A 21,832-nucleotide genomic window follows, 5' to 3' on the forward strand; every position below is an offset into this window, starting at 1 on the left:
CTCTTCCTCTTGCTGTGAAATACACAACCACGAGCTCATCAATAGCATCTTAGTTGGATTAAATGCTAATAAGATAATTTTAAGGTTTCTGTATTAGCACTTTATGACATCTTCTGATGTAAAAAGGTTTTTCTAAATCAATTTGATTGATTGAAGATACAAGGAGTATGATAAATTATGTTTATTTCTCTTTATGGAGTCGTGTAGTGAGGGTCGCTGTCTCTAAACTGGACAGGATGTGGTGGGCCTGCAGAGAAACAGAGATTATAGAGTATGGGGGCTTGGAGAAAAACACCATCCCTGACTGATATCATCAACCACATGGCCAAGGTGACAAGCACCAAAAATCTGTTCAAACTAAATTAATTGAAAGTGCTTAAGTGTGGGATTTAGAGTATGGCTAATGCCAAATATAGTAGTGTTAATTGTATATCATTTGACCTTTTGAGATTATGGTAAATGCTTTATTTGTCTCTTCCCCATTGTGAAGTCTTTGCAAAGATTAGGGACAGCTGCCTTGTGAAACTACACTGTGAAATAAGAAAGTCTCAAAACAGCATGGTTGTGGAATAAACCAGTGTTCAAAGACACTGTACACAGGGCTGTAACAGTGACTAAGTTCAGCGTGGAGGCCAGCTAGTGGTGACTATTTAACAGTCTGATTTAACAGTCTTGATGTCTGGAATTCAAATCAACTCAGTTTTAATTGAATTGCGGCCTAATCAGCAAGGGTGTCGTTTCATTAGCAAGGGAGGAGAATTCTCCACCTGGGCGGACTGTGAGAGGAACACGTAAAAACGCAATGATATCCTTGGGCATGCTGTAGTCTTCCCATATGGTGGAGAAGTTGTCCCTCAGCTGTTTGGTGAAATCTTCCATCACCTCTGTGATAATGCTGCGGCCTGGTCCCCTCTGCCTGTCGTTTCTTCAGTGTACTGAAGTGTAGCAGCCTTCCAGATGACAAGTCCAAATCGAACAACTCAAGCTTCCTAGTAAAGGCCTCACATTTTCCCACCATGTAGGCTACACAACCGTTTTCCCTCTTCCATGGAACTGCAGATTTAACCAGTTTAAGTGACATAATATGTCCGCCAAAAAAGCCTTGTGTAGCTTGCAGTTATTAACGCTTCAACGCCACTTTGAAAGTTATATGCTTGATTTTTAATGACGTCTGAGATTGAATTATTTGCAAACAGGGATATTTTCATTGAAAATAAGACACATTGGCTCGGGATTTGGAAAATATGGAAAGATGAACCTATCTCTGTACGATCTTCCCTGAAACTTCAATTTTTATTTCCACCTTTCTTATGATACTTATCTCTTGCTGTCAAACGAATTGTTCTGAACAAATGTTGAAGCATAACAAAGACTTGTAGCCTACAGTGGGCTACATAGACCTGTTTTCCCACCAATTAACCCACAGAGAAATAGCCAAAAATAGTAATTGAATAGAGATGTGATTTTGTGAGAATATTTATGAATTCATTATGTACTAATCAGATGAGTTAAAAATGTTGTTCAAATTGTAGTGTAGGCCGAATGAATTGAGCTAATATTACATTACAACTTATGTTCTGGCCCGACGACTATTGGCTCCGACACAATTTGGCCCAGGGCCAAACCTAGATGACAAACTCTGATTTGGGGGATGTCTATAGACACCGCAGGAGTGCAGGGACGGTTTTAAAATTGCCTTTTGTCTTTTGAAGAACACTTGAAATACACCACAAAGGCTGCTGCTGGGATAAGAGTATGTTCATCCATGCCTCTCATCTTTGTGTGGGTGAACAACAAATACAATACATTACACACATAGTGTACCTCACATAAATAGAACACAGAAGCATACAAGGTAATACAAACTGCAAACAGTTTTGATTTGATTTTATTCGGATCCCCATTAGCTGTTAAAGAATCAGTAGATATTCTTCCTGGGATCCACGAGCGCAAGTATAAAATTGTATAAGTTCACAGTGAAATTCAAAATGTTCTCCAATCTAATCTCAGGTTAATCGCAAATTAATTTGAACAAGTAACCTTTATTTCGCTAGGGAAACCCCAAACCCCAATCAAAAAAGCATCCACATCGTAGGACTATGCAATGTCCTTTCATTTGAATTATTAGGACAAACAGGATTTCACTTAAGGTTCAGGCGTAGTGGCAAAATAGGCTGCTGGTATGTTCAGCACAAGTAATTCCTTTAACATAATTACCACCATGTTAGGCTGCAATCAATAAACCAAAAGCACATAATTTAAGTTAAAAAAAAGGTAAACCTAGGCCTACATACCGACAAGACATAACAGCCTAAACTTAAGTTTAGCTCTCCATGTCCTAATGGTTAGGACCTTAAAGGTGCATGTGAGATCTCAACAGACCTGATCTCACCACCAACCTAACCTCTTACTCCCTCTGGAGGTAGAGAGAGAACATTACAACTCAATTTACAGTTGGTTAGCTGCCAGTCCTGTCACGAAACAGACCATCACTGTCAACATCACTACACACTGTGAAGATGGAGGCCTTGGAGATGAAGAAGGTAAGATACATCATTATCCTTTATTGCCATCAGCTCTGAGCTAAATACACTGTTGTTTAAATATTTTTGAGACGAGGGCTTAAGACACCAACAGCTTACAGACGGTAGGCAATTAAGGTCACAGTTATGAAAACTTAGGACACTAAAGAGGCCTTTCTACTGACTCTGAAAAACACCAAAAGAAAGATGCCCACAACACCTGCACAGGATCGGGACATCCGAACATCACACCTGCTTGACAGGTATACAGTGCCTTGCGAAAGTATTCGGCCCCCATGAACTTTGCAACCTTTTGCCACATTTCAGGCTTCAAACATTAAGATATAAAACTGTATTTTTTTGTGAAGAATCAACAACAAGTGGGACACAATCATGAAGTGGAACGACATTTATTGGATATTTAAAACTTTTTTAACAAATCAAAAACTGAAAAATTGGGCGTGCAAAATTATTCAGCCCCCTTAAGTTAATACTTTGTAGCGCCACCTTTTGCTGCGATTACAGCTGTAAGTCGCTTGGGGTATGTCTCTATCAGTTTTGCACATCGAGAGACTGACATTTTTTCCCATTCCTCCTTGCAAAACAGCTCGAGCTCAGTGAGGTTGAATGGAGAGCGTTTGTGAACAGCAGTTTTCAGTTCTTTCCACAGATTCTCGATTGGATTCAGGTCTGGACTTTGACTTGGCCATTCTAACACCTGGATATGTTTATTTTTGAACCATTCCATTGTAGATTTTGCTTTATGTTTTGGATCATTGTCTTGTTGGAAGACAAATCTCCGTCCCAGTCTCAGGTCTTTTGCAGACTACATCAGGTTTTCTTCCAGAATGGTCCTGTATTTGGCTCCATCCATCTTCCCATCAATTTTAACCATCTTCCCTGTCCCTGCTGAAGAAAAGCAGGCCCAAACCATGATGCTGCCACCACCATGTTTGACAGTGGGGATGGTGTGTTCAGCTGTGTTGCTTTTACGCCAAACATAACGTTTTGCATTGTTGCCAAAAAGTTCAATTTTGGTTTCATCTGACCAGAGCACCTTCTTCCACATGTTTGGTGTGTCTCCCAGGTGGCTTGTGGCAAACTTTAAACGACACTTTTTATGGATATCTTTAAGAAATGGCTTTCTTCTTGCCACTCTTCCATAAAGGCCAGATTTGTGCAATATACGACTGATTGTTGTCTTATGGACAGAGTCTCCCACCTCAGCTGTAGATCTCTGCAGTTCATCCAGAGTGATCATGGGCCTCTTGGCTGCATCTCTGATCAGTCTTCTCCTTGTATGAGCTGAAAGTTTAGAGGGACGGCCAGGTCTTGGTAGATTTGCAGTGGTCTGACACTCCTTCCATTTCAATATTATCGCTTGCACAGTGCTCCTTGGGATGTTTAAAGCTTGGGAAATCTTTTTGTATCCAAATCCGGCTTTAAACTTCTTCACAACAGTATCTCGGACCTGCCTGGTGTGTTCCTTGTTCTTCATGATGCTCTCTGCGCTTTTAACGGACCTCTGAGACTATCACAGTGCAGGTGCATTTATACGGAGACTTGAATACACACAGGTGGATTGTATTTATCATCATTAGTCATTTAGGTCAACATTGGATCATTCAGAGATCCTCACTGAACTTCTGGAGAGAGTTTGCTGCACTGAAAGTAAAGGGGCTGAATAATTTTGCACGCCCAATTTTTCAGTTTTTGATTTGTTAAAAAAGTTTGAAATATCCAATAAATGTCGTTCCATTTCATGATTGTGTCCCACTTGTTGTTGATTCTTCACAAAAAAATACAGTTTTATATCTTTATGTTTGAAGCCTGAAATGTGGCAAAAGGTTGCAAAGTTCAATGGGGCCGAATACTTTCGCAAGGCACTGTAGGATGGCAACAACAACTTCCCGAGTTACACCAGGAATGCACAATCCCTCCATCAGTGCTCAGACTGTCAGCAATAGGCTGAGAGAGACTGGACAGAGGGCTTGTAGGCCTGTTGTAAAGCAGGTCCTCGCCAGACATCACCGGCAACAACGTCACCTATGGGCACAAATCCACCGTCGCTGGATCAGACAGGACTAGCAAAAATTGCTCTTCACTGATGAGTCCCGGTTTTGTCTCACCAGGGGTGATGGTTGGATTTGTGTTTATCATCGAAGGAATGAGCATTACACCGAGCCCTGTACTCTGGAGCGGGATGGATTTGGAGGTGGAGGGTCTGTCATGGTCTTGGGCGGTAAGTTGCAGCATCATCGGACTGAGCTTGTTGGGTTGGGATTGCAGGCAATCTCAAGGCTGTGCGTTACAGGGAAGACATCCTCATCCCTCATGTGGTGCCCTTCCAGGAGGCTCATCCTGACATGACCCTCTAGCATGACAATGCCACCAGCCATACTGCTTGTTCTGTGTGTGATTTCCTGCAAGACAGGAATGTCAGTGTTCTGCCATGGCCAGTGAAGAGCCCGAATCTCAATCCCATTGAGCACATCTGGGACCTGTTGAATCGGAGGGTGAAGGCTAGGGTCATTCCCCCCAGAAATGTCTGGTAACTTGCAGGTGCCTTGGCGGAAGAGTGGGGTAACATCTCACAGCAAGAATTGGCAAATCTGGTGCAGTCCATGAGGAGGAGATGCACTGCAGTACTTAATGCAGCTGGGGGCCATACCAGATACCGACTGTTCAGGGACACATTATCCCATTTCTGTTAGTCACATGTCTGTGGGACTTGTTCAGTTTATGTCTCAGTTGTTGAATCTTATGTTCATACAAATATTTACAGCAGTTGACAGTGAGATGACATTTCTTTTTTTGCTGATTTTATGTTCCCCCCCATTTAGTATGTTACATTACTTTCTGTTAGGTTACATTATGAATGGAAGGGCGTGTGTACATTATCACACGAAATAGAGGAAGGTATCATAGTTCCTCTGAATCGGATGATGTAACTTATCATACATTTTGGAGGATGTACAGTGCATTCGGAAAGTATTCAGACCCCTTGACTTTTTCCAAATGTTGTTATGTTACAGCCTTATTTTAGAATTGATTTAAAAAATATATCTACAAACAATACCCCACAATGACAAAGCAAAAATAAGGTTAGACATTTTTGCAAATGTAAAAAAATGAAATATCCCAAGTATTCAGACCCTTTACTCAGTACTTTGTTGAAGCACCTTTGGCAGCGATAAAAGCCCCGAGTCTTCTTGGTTATGATGCTACAAACTTGGCACACCTGTATTTAGGGAGTTTCTCCCATTTTATCTGCAGATCCTCTCCAGCTCTGTCAAGTTGAATGGGGAGCGTCACTGCACAGCTATTTTCAGATCTCTCCAGAGATGTTCGATCGGGTTCAAGTCCGGGCTCTGGCTGGGTCACTCCTGCGTTGTCTTGTCTGTGTGCTCGTCGTCCTGATGGAAGGTTCATATTTTCCCCAGTCTGAGGTCCTGAGCGCTCAGGAGCAGGTTTTCATCAAGGATCTCTTTGTACTTTGTTCCGTTCATCTTTCCCTCAATCCTGACCAGTCTCTCAGTCTCCTCTGCTGAAAAACATCCCCAAATCATGATGCTGCCACAACCATGCTTTACGGTATGGATGGTAGGCCAGATGGGATGCTTGTCATTCAGGCCAAAGAGTTTGATCTTGTTTCTCAAGGTCTGAGAGTCCTTTAGGTGCCTTTTGTCAAACTCCAAGCGTGCCTTTTACTGAGGAGTGACTTCCGTCTGGCCACTCTGCCATAAAGGCCTGATTGGTGTAGTGCTGCATAGATGGTTGCCCTTTTGGAAGTTTCTCCCATCTCCACAGAGGAATTCTGGAGCTCGGTCAGATTGACCTCGGGTTCTTGGTCACCTCCCTGACCAAGGGCCTTCTCCCCCAATTGCTCAGTTTGGCTGGTCAGCCAGCCTTAGGAAGAGTCTTGGTGATTCCAAACATCTTCCACTAAATAATGAGAGAGGGCCCTGTGTTCTTGGGGACCTTCAATGTTGCAGAAATGTTTTGGTAGCTGTGCCTCAACACAATCCTGTCTCTGAGCTCTGTGGATTATTCCTTCGACCTCAAGGCTTGGCACTGTCAACTGTGAGACCTTATATAGACAGGTGTGTTCTTTTCCAAATCATGTCCAATCAATTGAATTTACCACAGGTGGACTCCAATCAAGTTGTAGAAATGTCGGAAGGATGATCAATGAAAACAGGATGCACCCTAGCTCAATTTTGAGTCTCATAGCAAAAGGTCTGAAAACTTATTTAGATAAAGAATTTAAATGTAAAAAACATGTTTTCACTTAGTCATTATGGGTTATTGTTTGCAGATTGATGAAAACAAGTACTTTAATCCATTTTAAAATGAGGCTGTAATGTAACAAAATGTGGAAAAGGGGAAGGGGTCTGAATACTTTCAGAATGCACTGTATAGTATTATACGTCTTTCTCTGAGACAAGGTTGCTTGTTGTGTTGTAACAACAAAGAGAATTACGTGGAGAATTTATGTTAGCGGTTAGGAAAAGCAACAAAAAAGGTTAGGATAATTAAGTAAAAGGTTACGTGAATTGGGATAAGGTTAGAATAATGGTTGGGGGAAGCGTAAGCTAAAATGCTACAGTTCACCCTGATGCAACTTGAACACACAACCTTTGGATTGCTAGCGATATACACCTTACCCATCCTCCCCAACCAACCTCCCGCCTATTTTTTTGTCTTAAGTAACCTTCTGTCTTTGTAATCAATACTACTTATTGGAGGTGAAAAGATTTACATAAAATACTGTTGATTGAGTCCATAACTACAGAGTATGCCAACACTTGATTGGTTGTTTTGATTCACAAGACATGTGGAACAATGATTATAAACTCCACATTTACAGTGTCTGTGTCTGTTAATTGATTCATCTCTCGTTAGAATTGAACTGAATTAAATTTTCCTCTGAAAGATGACTTTCCTTCTCTCCCATTACTTTTCTCAAACTATAACAGGAATTGTATAGACTTGTTTGTGTTTCTGAGAAGGGAATTTAAATGTTTAAGGTAATGACTAAATAATTCCACCCTGAAACGTATAAGACTATATTCCAATAATACATGTGTGGGACAAGTTAAGAGGGAGAAATATGTGGAGAAAACAGAGGCTGGTAGACTACACACGATAACTGACAACAGGAGGGCCCTTCCTATGCCTCTCTTATCAGGGGAGGAAAAGAACGGCGAGAAACTGCCAAGGCTGGTAGAAAAGTAATAAAACTGTCTCTCTCTCTGTGTGTGTGTGTGTGTGTGTGTGTGTGTGTGTGTGTGTGTGTGTGTGTGTGTGTGTGTGTAGAGGGGTTATAAAGACTGCTCACATTTTGGTTGACTTTAGAGATCTCATGAATAAACTATAATGGACCTTTGCAGAATCTGAGTCTTTGCCTAATTCTTATTAACCCTAGCTATAGTTTGAAGACAATTACTTCTGTGATGATGTAACTATCTATGGAGGATTGTCCAACCAATCTACAGTGCCTTGCGAAAGTATTCGGCCCCCTTGAACTTTGCAACCTTTTGCCACATTTCAGGCTTCAAACATAAAGATATAAAACTGTATTTTTTTGTGAAGAATCAACAACAAGTGGGACACAATCATGAAGTGGAACAACATTTATTGGATATTTCAAACTTTTTTAACAAATCAAAAACTGAAAAATTGGGCGTGCAAAATTATTCAGCCCCCTTACTTTCAGTGCAGCAAACTCTCTCCAGAAGTTCAGTGAGGATCTCTGAATGATCCAATGTTGACCTAAATGACTAATGATGATAAATACAATCCACCTGTGTGTAATCATGTCTCCATATAAATGCACCTGCACTGTAATAGTCTCAGAGGTCCGTTAAAAGCGCAGATAGCATCATGAAGAACAAGGAACACACCAGGCAGGTCCGAGATACTGTTGTGAAGAAGTTTAAAGCCGGATTTGGATACAAAAAGATTTCCCAAGCTTTAAACATCCCAAGGAGCACTGTGCAAGCGATAATATTGAAATGGAAGGAGTATCAGACCTCTGCAAATCTACCAAGACCTGGCCGTCCCTCTAAACTTTCAGCTCATACAAGGAGAAGACTGATCAGAGATGCAGCCAAGAGGCCCATGATCACTCTGGATGAACTGCAGAGATCTACAGCTGAGGTGGGAGACTCTGTCCATAAGACAACAATCAGTCGTATATTGCACAAATCTGGCCTTTATGGAAGAGTGGCAAGAAGAAAGCCATTTCTTAAAGATATCCATAAAAAGTGTCGTTTAAAGTTTGCCACAAGCCACCTGGGAGACACACCAAACATGTGGAAGAAGGTGCTCTGGTCAGATGAAACCAAAATTGAACTTTTTGGCAACAATGCAAAACGTTATGTTTGGCGTAAAAGCAACACAGCTCATCACCCTGAACACACCATCCCCACTGTCAAACATGGTGGTGGCAGCATCATGGTTTGGGCCTGCTTTTCTTCAGCAGGGAAGATGGTTAAAATTGATGGGAAGATGGATGGAGCCAAATACAGGACCATTCTGGAAGAAAACCTGATGTAGTCTGCAAAAGACCTGAGACTGGGACGGAGATTTGTCTTCCAACAAGACAATGATCCAAAACATAAAGCAAAAGCTACAATGGAATGGTTCAAAAATAAACATATCCATGTGTTAGAATGGCCAAGTCAAAGTCCAGACCTGAATCCAATCGAGAATCTGTGGAAAGAACTGAAAACTGCTGTTCACAAATGCTCTCCATCCAACCTCACTGAGCTCGAGCTGTTTTGCAAGGAGGAATGGGAAAAAAATGTCAGTCTCTCGATGTGCAAAACTGATAGAGACATACCCCAAGTGACTTACAGCTGTAATCGCAGCAAAAGGTGGCGCTACAAAGTATTAACTTAAGGGGGCTGAATAATTTTGCACGCCCAATTTTTCAGTTTTTGATTTGTTAAAAAAGTTTTAAATATCCAATAAATGTCGTTCCACTTCATGATTGTGTCTCACTTGTTGTTGATTCTTCACAAAAAAATACAGTTTTATATCTTTATGTTTGAAGCCTGAAATGTGGCAAAAGGTCGCAAAGTTCAAGGGGGGCGAATACTTTCGCAAGGCACTGTATTTGAACGTAATAAGGATCAGCTTTTCATTAATGCATTTCATCCAAAGTAGGCATGGATTTACACTGCATGTTAAAGGTGAGTTAAACTGCTCCACTCTAAACAGAAAATATTGGTGGTTTCCGGGGATTACGTGGTCAGTGTCTATCTGTCATGTAGAGGCCAGATGGTGGAGTGAAAGACGAGTGGTTGAGGAACAGGTCATGTGCTTTATTAAATAGATCATGAGCAGAGAAGTGAGATGGGTGAAAATGCTGCAGTTAGTTTCCAGACATGTGTTGCAGCATGAGCAAAAAAAGACTGCCGTTCTTGGGGGTCTTAACTGTAAAAAAACATGCTCTAAATTTTGTAACTTACGTATATAATATATACTGTACTTAGTGAGAAGTGTGTTGATACTGAGATATCTAAGCTATCTACTCTCTGAAGCCCAGCATTCAGCCCAGTCTGAAACTCAGCAAGTGAAAGAGATTGTGGGAAGTATTTTTTTCCAGAGCAAGTGTTGGAAGTGGGCAGTTAATTTATGAAACACAGGTGTAGCTGGCTAAACAATGCATTATCGACCATGATCAGAGATTTGAAAAGATGGTGATGTTATGTCAGACCACTTTATCGTAAAGTTGTTTTTAAAATATAAAATATACATGTTATTTAACAAAACACTGGAATCACAACATTGCACAATCTGATCTTTGTGGAAAAATACATCACACAAATGCACAGAAGGATAAATGAGGCACTCGTGTTTTCTGACCAAATGTGATTAAAATTATATTTGGCATGGCATAATATACAAGACATGTTTTTATATAAAATATAAATTGGCACAATAATGAATGAGCACAGTCCAAATGTAAAAGCATAGAAAGGTTTGAGAACATTTTGCTGACACATCTTTCAAGACTTACACTATACGGTACACTGTCTCAGTGTACAACATGGTGTAATATGTACAGTACAGTATACAGTATACTGAAATATAAAAATGTTAAACCACTATATGTGGAAAATACATTAGAAGAAAAAAACATTAGGATTAGTCAATATTTTAATATTAGAAATGTACAGCTGCCTGGCATTAAAAGTAACAGAACAAAATGTCCCAAATAAACAGGACAAAATGTCCCAAATACACTTAAACTCAATAAATAGAGAAATACACTTGAAAACCACCCAAACAATTACAGTGTTCCCTCCTAATTTGCCGCTAGCAGTAGGCTACATTTGGTATTTGGTCATTTATTAGGATCCCCATTAGCTGTTGCAAAAGCAGCAGCTACTCTTCCTGGGGTCTACACAAAACATGAAACAGGACATATTATACAATGGGGGTCTAATCCTGAATGCTGATTGGTTAAATGCATATTCCAGCCGGTGTCTATTCCACAGGTTTCCTCCGGATAAATCTATAACGTTAAAATGCCTATTTACTCTGTTCCATCTGACTGCGCAATCTACTGTCTCATCAGCCCAGCCAAGCAATTTATAAACTTGATCTCCACTACAAAAAGCATCCAGACATTATCTCACATTTCTTTTAGACTAACATGTAGTTATCAACAGCAGAGATTTGTATAAACCTTGTTGTCTGTCTCTCCAACATATGCAATATTTTTTCAATATTCAGATTTGATCTCCAACTGTCCCATTAGTAATGAATGTGTAGGGGTCGGGAGTTGGGACGAGAGAGAGAATTAGGCAGAGTTTCTCAGCCTGTCAAAATCATGAATCAGCTGGCATCATTTTTATGGATATATACAAGGAAATGTCAATTGAAAAAAGGTAAAACAAAGTTAGTTTGCAGTCTTTCCAGTTTCAGATGGAAGTAATTGTGTTAGCTGTATTGTTGGCTAGCTCCTCTGAAACATTTTCTGTAAGTCTTCACAAGGTTTTCACACACTGTTGCTGGTATTTTGTTCCATTCTTCCATGCAGATCTCCTCTAGAGCAGTTATGTTTTGGGGCTGTTGCTGGGCAACACGGACTTTCAACTCCCTCCAAAGATTTTCTATGGGGTTGAGATCTGGAGACTGGCTAGGTCACTCCATGACCTTGAAATGCTTCTTACGAAGCCACTCCTTCGTTGCCCAGGCGGTGTGTTTGGGATCATTGTCATGCTGAAAGACCCAGCCACATTTCATCTTCAATGCCCTTGCTGATGGATGGAGGTTTTCACTCAAAATCTTACGATACATGGCCCCATTCATTCTTTCCTTTACACGGATCAGTCGTCCTGGTCCCTTTGCAGAAAAACAGCCCCAAAGCATGATGTTTCCATCCCCATGCTTCACAGAAGGTATGCTGTTCTTTGGATGCAACTCAGCATTCTTTGTCCTCCAAACACGACGAGTTGAGTTTTTACCAAAAAGTTATATTTTGGTTTCATCTGACCATATGACATTCTCCCAATCTTCTTCTGGATCATCCAAATGCTCTCTAGCAAACTTCAGACGGGCCTGGACATGTACTGGCTTAAGCAGGGGGACACGTCTGGCACTGCAGGATTTTAGTCCCTGGCGGCGTAGTGTGTTACTGATGGTAGGCTTTGTTACTTTGGTCCCAGCTCTCTGCAGGTCATTCATTAGGTCCCCCCGTGTGGTTCTGGGATTTTTGCTCACCGTTCTTGTGATCTTTTTGACCCCACGGGGTGAGATCCTGCGTGGAGCCCCAGATCCAGGGAGATTATCAGTGGTCTTGTATGTCTTCCATTTCCTAATAATCGCTCCCACAGTTGATTTCTTCAAACCAAGCTGCTTACCTATTGCAGATTCAGTCTTCCCAGCCTGGTGCAGGTCTACAATTTGTTTTTCTGGTGTCCTTTGACAGCTCTTTGGTCTTGGCCATAGTGGAGTTTGGAGTGTGACTGTTTGAGGTTGTGGACAGGTGTCTTTTATACTGATAACAAGTTCAAACAGGTGCTATTAATAGTGGTAACGAGTGGAGGCCTCTAAAAGAAGAAGTTACAGGTCTGTGAGAGCCAGAAATCTTGCTTGTTTGGAGGTGACCAAATACTTATTTTCCACCATAATTTGCAAATAAATTCATTAAGAATCCTACAATGTGATTTTCTGGATTTTTTTTTCTCTCATTTTGTCTGTCATAGTTGAAGTGTACCTATGATTAAAATTACAGGCCTCTCTCATCTTTTAAGTGGGAGAACTTGCACAATTGGTGGCTGACTAAATACTTTTTATGCCCCACTGTATAACAAAGTATTGAGATAAACTTTTGTTATTGACCAAATACTTATTTTCCACCATAATTTGCAAATAAATTCATAAAAAATCCTACAATGTGATTTTCTGGATTTTTTTTCTCTCATTTTGTCTGTCATAGTTGAAGTGTACCTATGATTAAAATTACAGGCCTCTCTCATCTTTTAAGTGGGAGAACTTGCACAATTGGTGGCTGACTAAATACTTTTTTGCCCCACTGTATACTGTATGTGGGCTAATGTAGGTGGAGCACAACATGCTCTAATAGGGGAGTCTGCAGGAGGGAGTGATTATATTCTTAAGAGATCATGAGCTACATACTGTGTACCTAGATAAGGACAAGCAATAAAAGGTCCTTCTTAATAAACTAAACTCTGACTTTCGTACATTCAAACTGCATGAACACAGTTGTAGTCAAAGCAAGATCTGAACTACACTTAATCATGTCTGCATTTTGTGAAAAGCAATAACAGTAAAATCTCACCAAAGATCACTTTCTGAGTCAAAAGGCAAACCAAGATCTACCACTCAGAAATGTTTCAACAGAATCTATATGGTGGTTTTCAACGTAGCCCAATAGCCATTGTGCTGAGGAGTAGGCGGCTTTATCTCACCAAACATCTGCTTTTTTTGTACACAGCTGCTATCTACTGGCAAGCTAAACAATGACCAGCTATAAAAAGATACAGGGGAGGCACCTACATTTAAACAACAGAACAGACAGAACTGAAAAGAAGTTTCGGCCCAGCTGTAGCGTAGCAAACACACTAGTGAATTGTATTAAAAGAGGTTCCATTTGTTTTGATCTATACATTGGGATAATGGGCACTTGAAAAGAGGGATCACCCTACTAATAACCCTAGGTATAGTTATTTAATTTGTCTGCATCAGTGAATCTCATCGAGGCCCCAATTCAACAAGAGACTGAGAATGACCAACAAAGGAGGTTTGAAATGATAACAGCACAATTGTTAAATGGGAATTTTATCCAGGAACAACTGTACAAAAGTGTTCTAGATGAATATTTACTATAATCTTGTCTCAAAGTCCACTTGGATGTGGATTATCATGTCACCCTCTCATTAACTTCTTGTTCTCTCTCAACCTTCATGCAGTGTTAACATCCTCGCTGGCAGCCATGCGATGTTACTGGAGTCTATAATAAACTAATGTCAGGTCAGGGTTGTCTCTAAGTGACTCCAGTTCTGGCATACATCTTCGTTCCTCCTAGACAGGGAGGGAGGGAAGGATTGAGAGGGACAAGGAAAGAGGAGCAGAGATGGGGGACGAGAAAAGGTGTAAGAATAAAGTTAAAGAAAAATGATGATGTGTTTGGTTATTAGATACTTTGTACCAGAGGAAGGAAACAAGACACGTCTGATGCTCTGTTGTTTAATCTCATTGTTCTGCAGAAAGTAACTCAACAGTCAACACATCTAGAACCATTCCTAAATATAGTGGGAGGAACAAAGAAGCCAAGCTTAAAAGTTCACTGACTTGACACATACTGTTTAAGGCACAAGAAGATCAAAGGCATTGCTATACTGAACAAAAATATGAATGCAACTTGCAACAATTTCAAAGATTTAACTGAATTACAGTTCATATAAGGACATCAGTCAATTGAAATGAATTCAATAGGCTCTAATCTATGGATTTCTCATGACTGGACAAGGGCGCAGCAATGGGTAGGCCAGGGAGGGCATAGGTCCTAATGTGGTGGTCCTGGTTGGTATGGTTACATGTGGTCTGCAGTTGTGAGAAAAGTTGAATGGGTAGGTGTGTCCAAACGTTTGACTGGTACTGTATGTACAATATGCAGTGTGGCGTCTCATTGTGTAACCCAAACATTTAATTTTGGCAAAACTGATTGCAGTGACATCAGACCGGTTATCAAACTCAGGTGGTAGGTGCAACTCAATACCACATTAGCCCACTGACACAGAGCTAAAGCCAACAGTTGTAGACAAGAGGGCTGATAAAGCAGCTGTATTACATCTCCTATGTTTATCAGCCTGTAGAATTATTACTAACCTGGTTTTCTGCTGGTTTAATGTGAGTTATCTCTGCACACTGAACGTCAACTTGCTCTCTTTCAGGTGAATCTATAAAGGCAAATAAAGTAAATGAAATATACAGCGTGGTTGGGAGTAACTGACAGATATGCACAAATGCTCATCCTCAAGACAGGTTCTGAAAACACTAAAAAATCATGTTACTATGGATTCCTGTGTCTGTGAGGTCTGTTTGGCACCAGAGAAGCTATAAAGTAATGATTGTCAGACTGTGCTTCTGTGTGTGTGCCTTCTGCTTTTTCAACATTTAGAGAAGTGGTCTGAGATAATGCAACTGTCTGACCAAGCAGAGGAAGTGTGGAAGATACGCCACTTCATTTGACCTGCATCTGTTGTTCAGGCAAACATTTCCTACATTTCTAAAACACTATCCATGATAATTAAAAAAGGTTGTGCACAACATGTTTTGACTTTGACAAGGAGAATGACCTCACCCCGTTAAAAGCTAAATACCTGCATGTGAGTGCCCGTTTCTCCTCTTCTTCAGATATATTGCAAGTCCAACAAGTCCTGAAGCCACCAAAACACAGATTATAGCAATAATAAGACAATCTCGAGTCCTCTCATCACCATCTAAATTAAAAAGAGAGAAAACAATACTTTTATTAAAACATTGGGTTTCATAAAATGAGCTCTACCATACTTATTGTTTCATATATAAGTTGGTATTGTCTGGATGTCTGCAATGTGACATTGCTACTGTACATGTGTTTACCTGTCACCTTAAAGGGATCACTCTCTATACAGGAATGTGGAACAACGGCTGTCTCCTTGCTGACTGGGTTGGTAGCCTCACATCTGTAAGAGTCTCTGTTCTGTTCATCCACCTTGAGAGGTATAGAGAGGGTGATGTTGTGGTCAGGGCTGCTGGTCTGGTTGAGTATCTCCCCTCCTTTGTACCAGGACAGGGTCACCTCTCTCCCGTTCTCCATAGAACACACCACGCTACAGGAGATGTTATCATGGACCGTGACCTGAGGTTTGGACAGAACATCTGGAAGATAAATAATGAATTAATGGGAATTGGTGAAATGGATCTCATCTTTAAATAGCAAAGAGCAGTTGGTACATTCATTTTTGGATTTAGAAATGAATGAAATGTACCCATTGATTCTTGAAGAATATTTATAAATGCTTTTTGAGCTTAGAACCCATAAAAAGTTTTACTCTGGTGTTTGTAAACAAAGAAATTGTAAACAAATACTATATATCACCACACTATAATGTTTTACATGATGGCTGATCAGTCCTTGAATCCATAGCTCGGTCTATGAATTTGAGAGTGGTTACATTTCTCCAGAAACATCCCTCAGCTCTTTACCAAACCAAAAGGTGACAGCTTTAGTATTGTTTCTACTGCTGATTGCCACTTTAATGATGTTGTAATTTACAGCACACACACACACACACACACACTTACAGTACACAGTCAGCTGAAATGTATGTTTTGTCTTCCCTTCATCTGTATTCTCCACAGTATAAACCCCAGAATCATCTATTTGTAGGTCTGACAAAGTGAAGACTCCAGTAACATTGTTCCAGTGAAGGCGGTTTTTAAATCTCTTCTCAAGGTTGGTATTACTTTGTTTACCAGGGTGCACCTGTGCAATACTGCCAAGGTCTTGATTAAGTAAATTGCCAGAGTTCAACACCCTTTCTGGAAAATAGAAAAACGTTCCCACAATTCCATTCACCTGCCGAGTCTCAGGTTGGGCTGAATGCTGGGCTGAGCAGAGTACTGTGGAGAGGAAGAGAAACTCAATATCAACGCATTGCCTTAAATATCATAGTTATTCTCTAATAATATAGCAATGTAGCAAATTGCAGTTTTTCTTGATAAAATGTGTCCAAACAGAATTAACGTTTTCTAAACAATTAACATGCAGCCCAAAACTGAAACACGTTGGCCAAAATGATACATTTAATTTGCAAAATGCATTAAAACTCTCAAAACATTAAATACATGACACAAAATTAACTCCCTCCATCCATAACTACCTCCATCAAAACATACAACTTGTTATCTAATGAAAAGTTATTTCAATAAATCGTTACACAACGGCCCAATAAATACAAATTACAACTATCAATATACTCTAACATGGTTTACCCTCTTTCATATTTCTGTGCCATTTGTTGATACTATAATTATAGTATGCGCCATAAAAGACGAGTAAATATATTATCACAGCATGGGTTGTGTTATTTTTTCCTAAAATGATTTAACCAAAGATGACCAACACAGAAAGAATGTCACTGAAGAGCATGAATATCCAGAAACAGAAGGCTTTATTTGACCTTTTTCCATGTTGTCCTTCACAAATGCAGTGATGCTGTACAGTATATACAGAGAATCAAAATAAAATACACCAGGCTAACAAATCACTGCAAAAACAAAGCAATGTAGAAAAGGCAACATGTAACGGTTTTCTTCCTGGGAAGGAGAGGAGGACCAAAATGCAGAGTGGTTATGGTTGGTTGAAGATGATAACGTGAACAATATACATATACAAAATAAGAAAACGTTGAAAAACCGAAACAGTCCTAACCTCCTGGTGCAAAACACAGAGACAGGAAAAAATCACCCACAAGATACCTAAAGCATATGGCTGCCTAAATATGGTTCCCAATCAGAGACAACGATAAGCACCTGCCTCTGATTGAGAACCACTCCAGGCAACCATAGACTTACCTAGAACACTCAGCTGAACACAACCCCATAGACTACAAAACAAGACACATAAATCACCCATGTCACACCCTGGCCAACCAACATAATAAAGAAAACACAGAATACTATGGCCAGGGCGTGACAGTACCCCCCCCCCCCCCCGCCCCAAAGGTGCCGACTCCCGGCCGCACACCTAAACCCATAGGGGAGGGTCTGGGTGGGCGTCTGAATGATAACATTTACACACTTACCAAGAGAACATCCCTGGTCATCCCTACTGCTTCTGATCTGATGACTCACTGAACACATGTTTAGTTTGTAAGTTATGTCTGAGTGTTGGAGCGTTCCCCTTGCTATCCGTACATTAAAATAAACAAGAAAATGATGCCGTCTGGTTTGCTTAATTTAAGAAATTTGAAATGATTTATACTTTTACTTTTGATACTTAAGTATATTTCAAACAAAATACTTTTATACTTTTTACTCAAGTAGTATTTTACTGGGTGACTTTCACTTTTACCTGAGTCATTTTCTATTAAGGTTTATTTACTTTTACTCAAGTACTGCTTAATATACATCCAGTGATGCTGCCGAGATGGTGCTATGTCTTGTTCAGAAGCCTGACTGATGAACATTAAGATTAGATTTCGTAGCAAGCAAAGATCTAAGCTGACAGTTGATTAGAGATTCAACAATTTCGTCAAACTGGTTCTTGACTAAAAATACTTTCAATGAAAATGTTATTTCTTAATTTGTGTCCGGGAAACCAACCCTAAATGCCTACATTGACATGGTGCTCTCTGTTTTTTTTGTCTATTTGTTGTCATACTCATCCAGGATAAGCAAACACTGACATGAGAAAAAACAAAGATCAGAGTATAGCTTTATGCACTGTTTAATAAAGTGTTAAAATAAAACACATTCATCTTCGTCGAAATTGACCAAGACAAAAGAGGACAAAAGATATTTGCAAGCATGCCTTGTTACACTAACATACAGCTTCAGAACTGGCCAAAATATATTTTGTACAGGCTAAATGCAGCGGTATGATTTTGTTTATATTGTTAGGAACAGATACAATATATACAGTGCTCTCCACTAATTTTGGCACCCTTGGTAAATATGAGCAAAATGGGCAGTGAAAAAACGTCTTATTGTTTATCCTCTTGGTCTTTAATTTAAAAAATCACACAAATACAAACTTTAATTAAAGTAAAATAATTGAAAGAAAAAATACATTCTTATCATAAAACATTTTTTTCCCTCAAATATAGAGTACCAGTCAAAGGTTTGGACACACCTACTCAGTCAAGGTTTTTTCTATATTTTTACTATGTTCTACATTGTAGAATAATAACACATATGGAATCATGTAGTAACCAAAAGAGTGTTAAACCCTTTGCCTTGAAGACAGCTTTGCACACTATTGGCAATCTCTCAACCAGCTTAATGAGGTAGTCACCTGGAATGCTTTTCAAACTGTCTGGAAGGAGTTCCCACATATGCTGAGCACTTGTTGACTGCTTTTCCTTCACTCTGCGGTCCAACTCATCACTAACCAACTCAATTGGTTGAGGTCAGGTGAATGTGATGGCCAGGCCATCGGATGCAGCAATCCATCAATCTCATTATTGGTCAAATAGCCCTTACACAGCCTGGTGGTGTGTTTTGGGTCATTGTCATATTGAAAAACAAATGATTGTCCCACAAAGCGCAAACCAGATGGGATGGTGTATCGCTGCAGAATGCTGTTGTAGCAATGTTGGTCAAGTGTGCCTTGAATTACCAGCAAAGCACCCCCACACCATCACACCTCGTCCTCCATGCTTTATGGTGGGAACCACACATGCAGAGATCATCCATTCACCTACTCTGTGTCTCTCAAAGACATGACGGTTGGAACCAAAAATCTCAAATTTGAACTAATCAGAACAAAGGACAGATATCCACCGGTCTAATGCCCATTGCTGTTGTTTCTTGGCCTAAGCAAGTCTCTTCTTCTCATTGGTGTCCTTTAGTAGGGGTTTCTTTGCAGCAATTTGACCATGAAGACCTGATTCACACAGTCTCCTCTGAACAGTTGATGTTGAGATATGTCTGTTACTTGAACTCTGTGAAGCATTTATTTGGGCTGCAATCTGAGGTGCAGTTAATTGAAAATGTCTGAGGCTGGTAACTCGAATGAACTTATCCTCTACAGCAGAGGTAACTCCGGGTCTTCCTTTCCTGTGATGGTCCTCATGAGGGCTAGTTTCACCATAGTGGTTGATGGTTTTGCACTGCACTTGAAGGAACTTTCAAAGTTCTTGAAATTTTCCGGATTGACTGACTTTCATGTCTAAAGGTAATGATGGATGTTGTTTCTTTTTGCTTATTTGAGCTGTTCTTGCCATAATTTGAACATTGTCTTTTACCAAATTTTCACTATTATTCTACAAATGGGCATTTTCAACCGTTAAACAATGTTCTTTTAACCATTTCCTGATTTGTGCAGCCCAGCAACATTTTGTTGCACAACACTACTGTATTCTCGGGTCTTTACCATAGCGATGGATAAATATGGGAACTTGGCCTGTATGTCACCTCCTATTTATACCCCGGTGAAACAGGAAGTCTTGGCTTACCACTTAAGCATTCCTAATAACTCAGGTGAACTTAAAAACCTAAAATATGAATGGGAATATACTTCAGTTAGATTTACTCATAAGAATTTCTAGGGGTGCCAATAACTGTGGCACACATGTTTCGGAGATAAATATTTATCACATTTATTACACATTTTTTTTCTCTTATTTAACAGCCTGTATTGAAATCACAGCCTCCCTGGTGCTGTAGCATGCACTCATTCAGTCTCTTGCTCTGGTTTGATATTACAATATTCTGCTTGTCTCCAGTCATGTAAAATGAAGTAGAATTGCATAAATGTGTTTATAAAAGGCAATTTCTTCTCAGAACTCAAATAAGATGATAGATTCATGCAGTGCTTTTATTATAATGGAGATCTTTTCCCCTCTACCCTTGTCCGTGGTGGAATGTAAATCCACAACTGTCTGACAATTTTGGCATGTAGGCTAATGCTTACAAAATGAAGAACAGCTTCTAAAACTGCATATCTAAAGGCTCTGGTCTGTCCTAGGATTGAGGGTAAACGGTAGGCATGTTCTCTGCTATCCACTTTGTTTCATTTTGGGTAAAGGGGAGGGTCACTTGTCTCACTTGAAACGGTCAGGGAGTATAAAAATATATATTACTGAAGGGTCATCCATATTCATTTCAGAGAGGTCCGATTTTCTCCAGTTATCCCTCATTATAAATACCTTACAGTCCCTTAACAGTTCACAAGCACCTCAGTCAAGAAACTCAAGATAGATCTGACAGACAAAACCAAAACCTGAAAACCCACATCATTTCCTCCTCACACTACATCTTAAATACTTTGAGGGCTTGTTTCCCAGACACATATTAGGCCTAGTCCTGGACTAAAACCCTGTTTTAATGGAGATTCTACATTGTGCATACTTTTTAGTCCAGGGCTTAATCTGTGTCCAGGAAACAGGCCCTGAATGTTTGATCTATGGGGGTTCTTCATTTAGTTGATGGACCTACAGTATGCTCATTGTCCTTCAATGATACAACACCATGGAGGAGATTTCCAACTCTAGTTCTTATCATGACAATAATGTTTTAAAACGTCATACGAAACATACAACACAGTTGTTCATGTTACAGTTTCAGAAAAGGGGAAGTTGTTTAAGAGCAGCACTTTAGGCAAGTTGGACAAACATCTAATGCAGTGAGTTGATAAAATCTAGTTACCAAGAGGAAATGCTCTCTCTTCCCCATCCTGAACACAGAGGGGAATGACTTGTGTGAGCTCACATTCAATCCCAACATTCAAATAAGAGGCAAATTGGTTGCAGTCAGATCATTTGTCCCAGAGAAACAGATAAAGTCACGTTGAGTTACTCAAGTTGATCAACTTCGCTTTCTCTATGAGATAAAACAGAGAGTTTTTTTCACACAACTGTTGTTAGGTGTAGCCATCAACGCTTGTGAACATAGCCACGTGAAATTGGGGTGCTGTAGCACCCCCTGAAAAATAAAAGTGGAAAAAACGGACCAAAAAACATCACCCAGCCCCCAGTAATTGCTGTTGCACATAAAAACTCCCTACAACATTAGCAAATGGGTCGATGCCTCCTTTTTATATCAGCTGTGTAACTTTATAT

General features: G+C 40.0%; 1 protein-coding gene across 2 annotated transcripts in view; it reads right to left on the reverse strand.

Moving 5' to 3' along the window:
• Positions 1–13,715: 13,715 nt before the first annotated feature.
• The window catches only part of LOC110534349 (leucine-rich repeats and immunoglobulin-like domains protein 1), an 8,657-nt gene continuing 540 nt past the window's right edge, over positions 13,716–21,832 (reverse strand). Inside the window, exons 2-6 of one of the 2 annotated variants that reach the window (XM_036933437.1) lie at positions 16,353–16,670; positions 15,648–15,926; positions 15,386–15,505; positions 14,892–14,962; positions 13,716–14,084 (exon numbers count right to left, since the gene is read on the reverse strand). In XM_036933437.1, coding sequence (XP_036789332.1) covers positions 14,004–14,084; positions 14,892–14,962; positions 15,386–15,505; positions 15,648–15,926; positions 16,353–16,670 — 869 coding nt within the window. In that variant the 3' untranslated portion in view covers positions 13,716–14,003. The remainder of the gene's footprint in view (positions 14,085–14,891; positions 14,963–15,385; positions 15,506–15,647; positions 15,927–16,352; positions 16,671–21,832) is intronic. The other variant, XM_036933438.1, reaches the window with a different exon arrangement.

The sequence above is a fragment of the Oncorhynchus mykiss genome, chromosome 10, assembly GCF_013265735.2.
Source record: "Oncorhynchus mykiss isolate Arlee chromosome 10, USDA_OmykA_1.1, whole genome shotgun sequence".
In the NCBI taxonomy this organism is placed as follows: domain Eukaryota; kingdom Metazoa; phylum Chordata; class Actinopteri; order Salmoniformes; family Salmonidae; genus Oncorhynchus; species Oncorhynchus mykiss.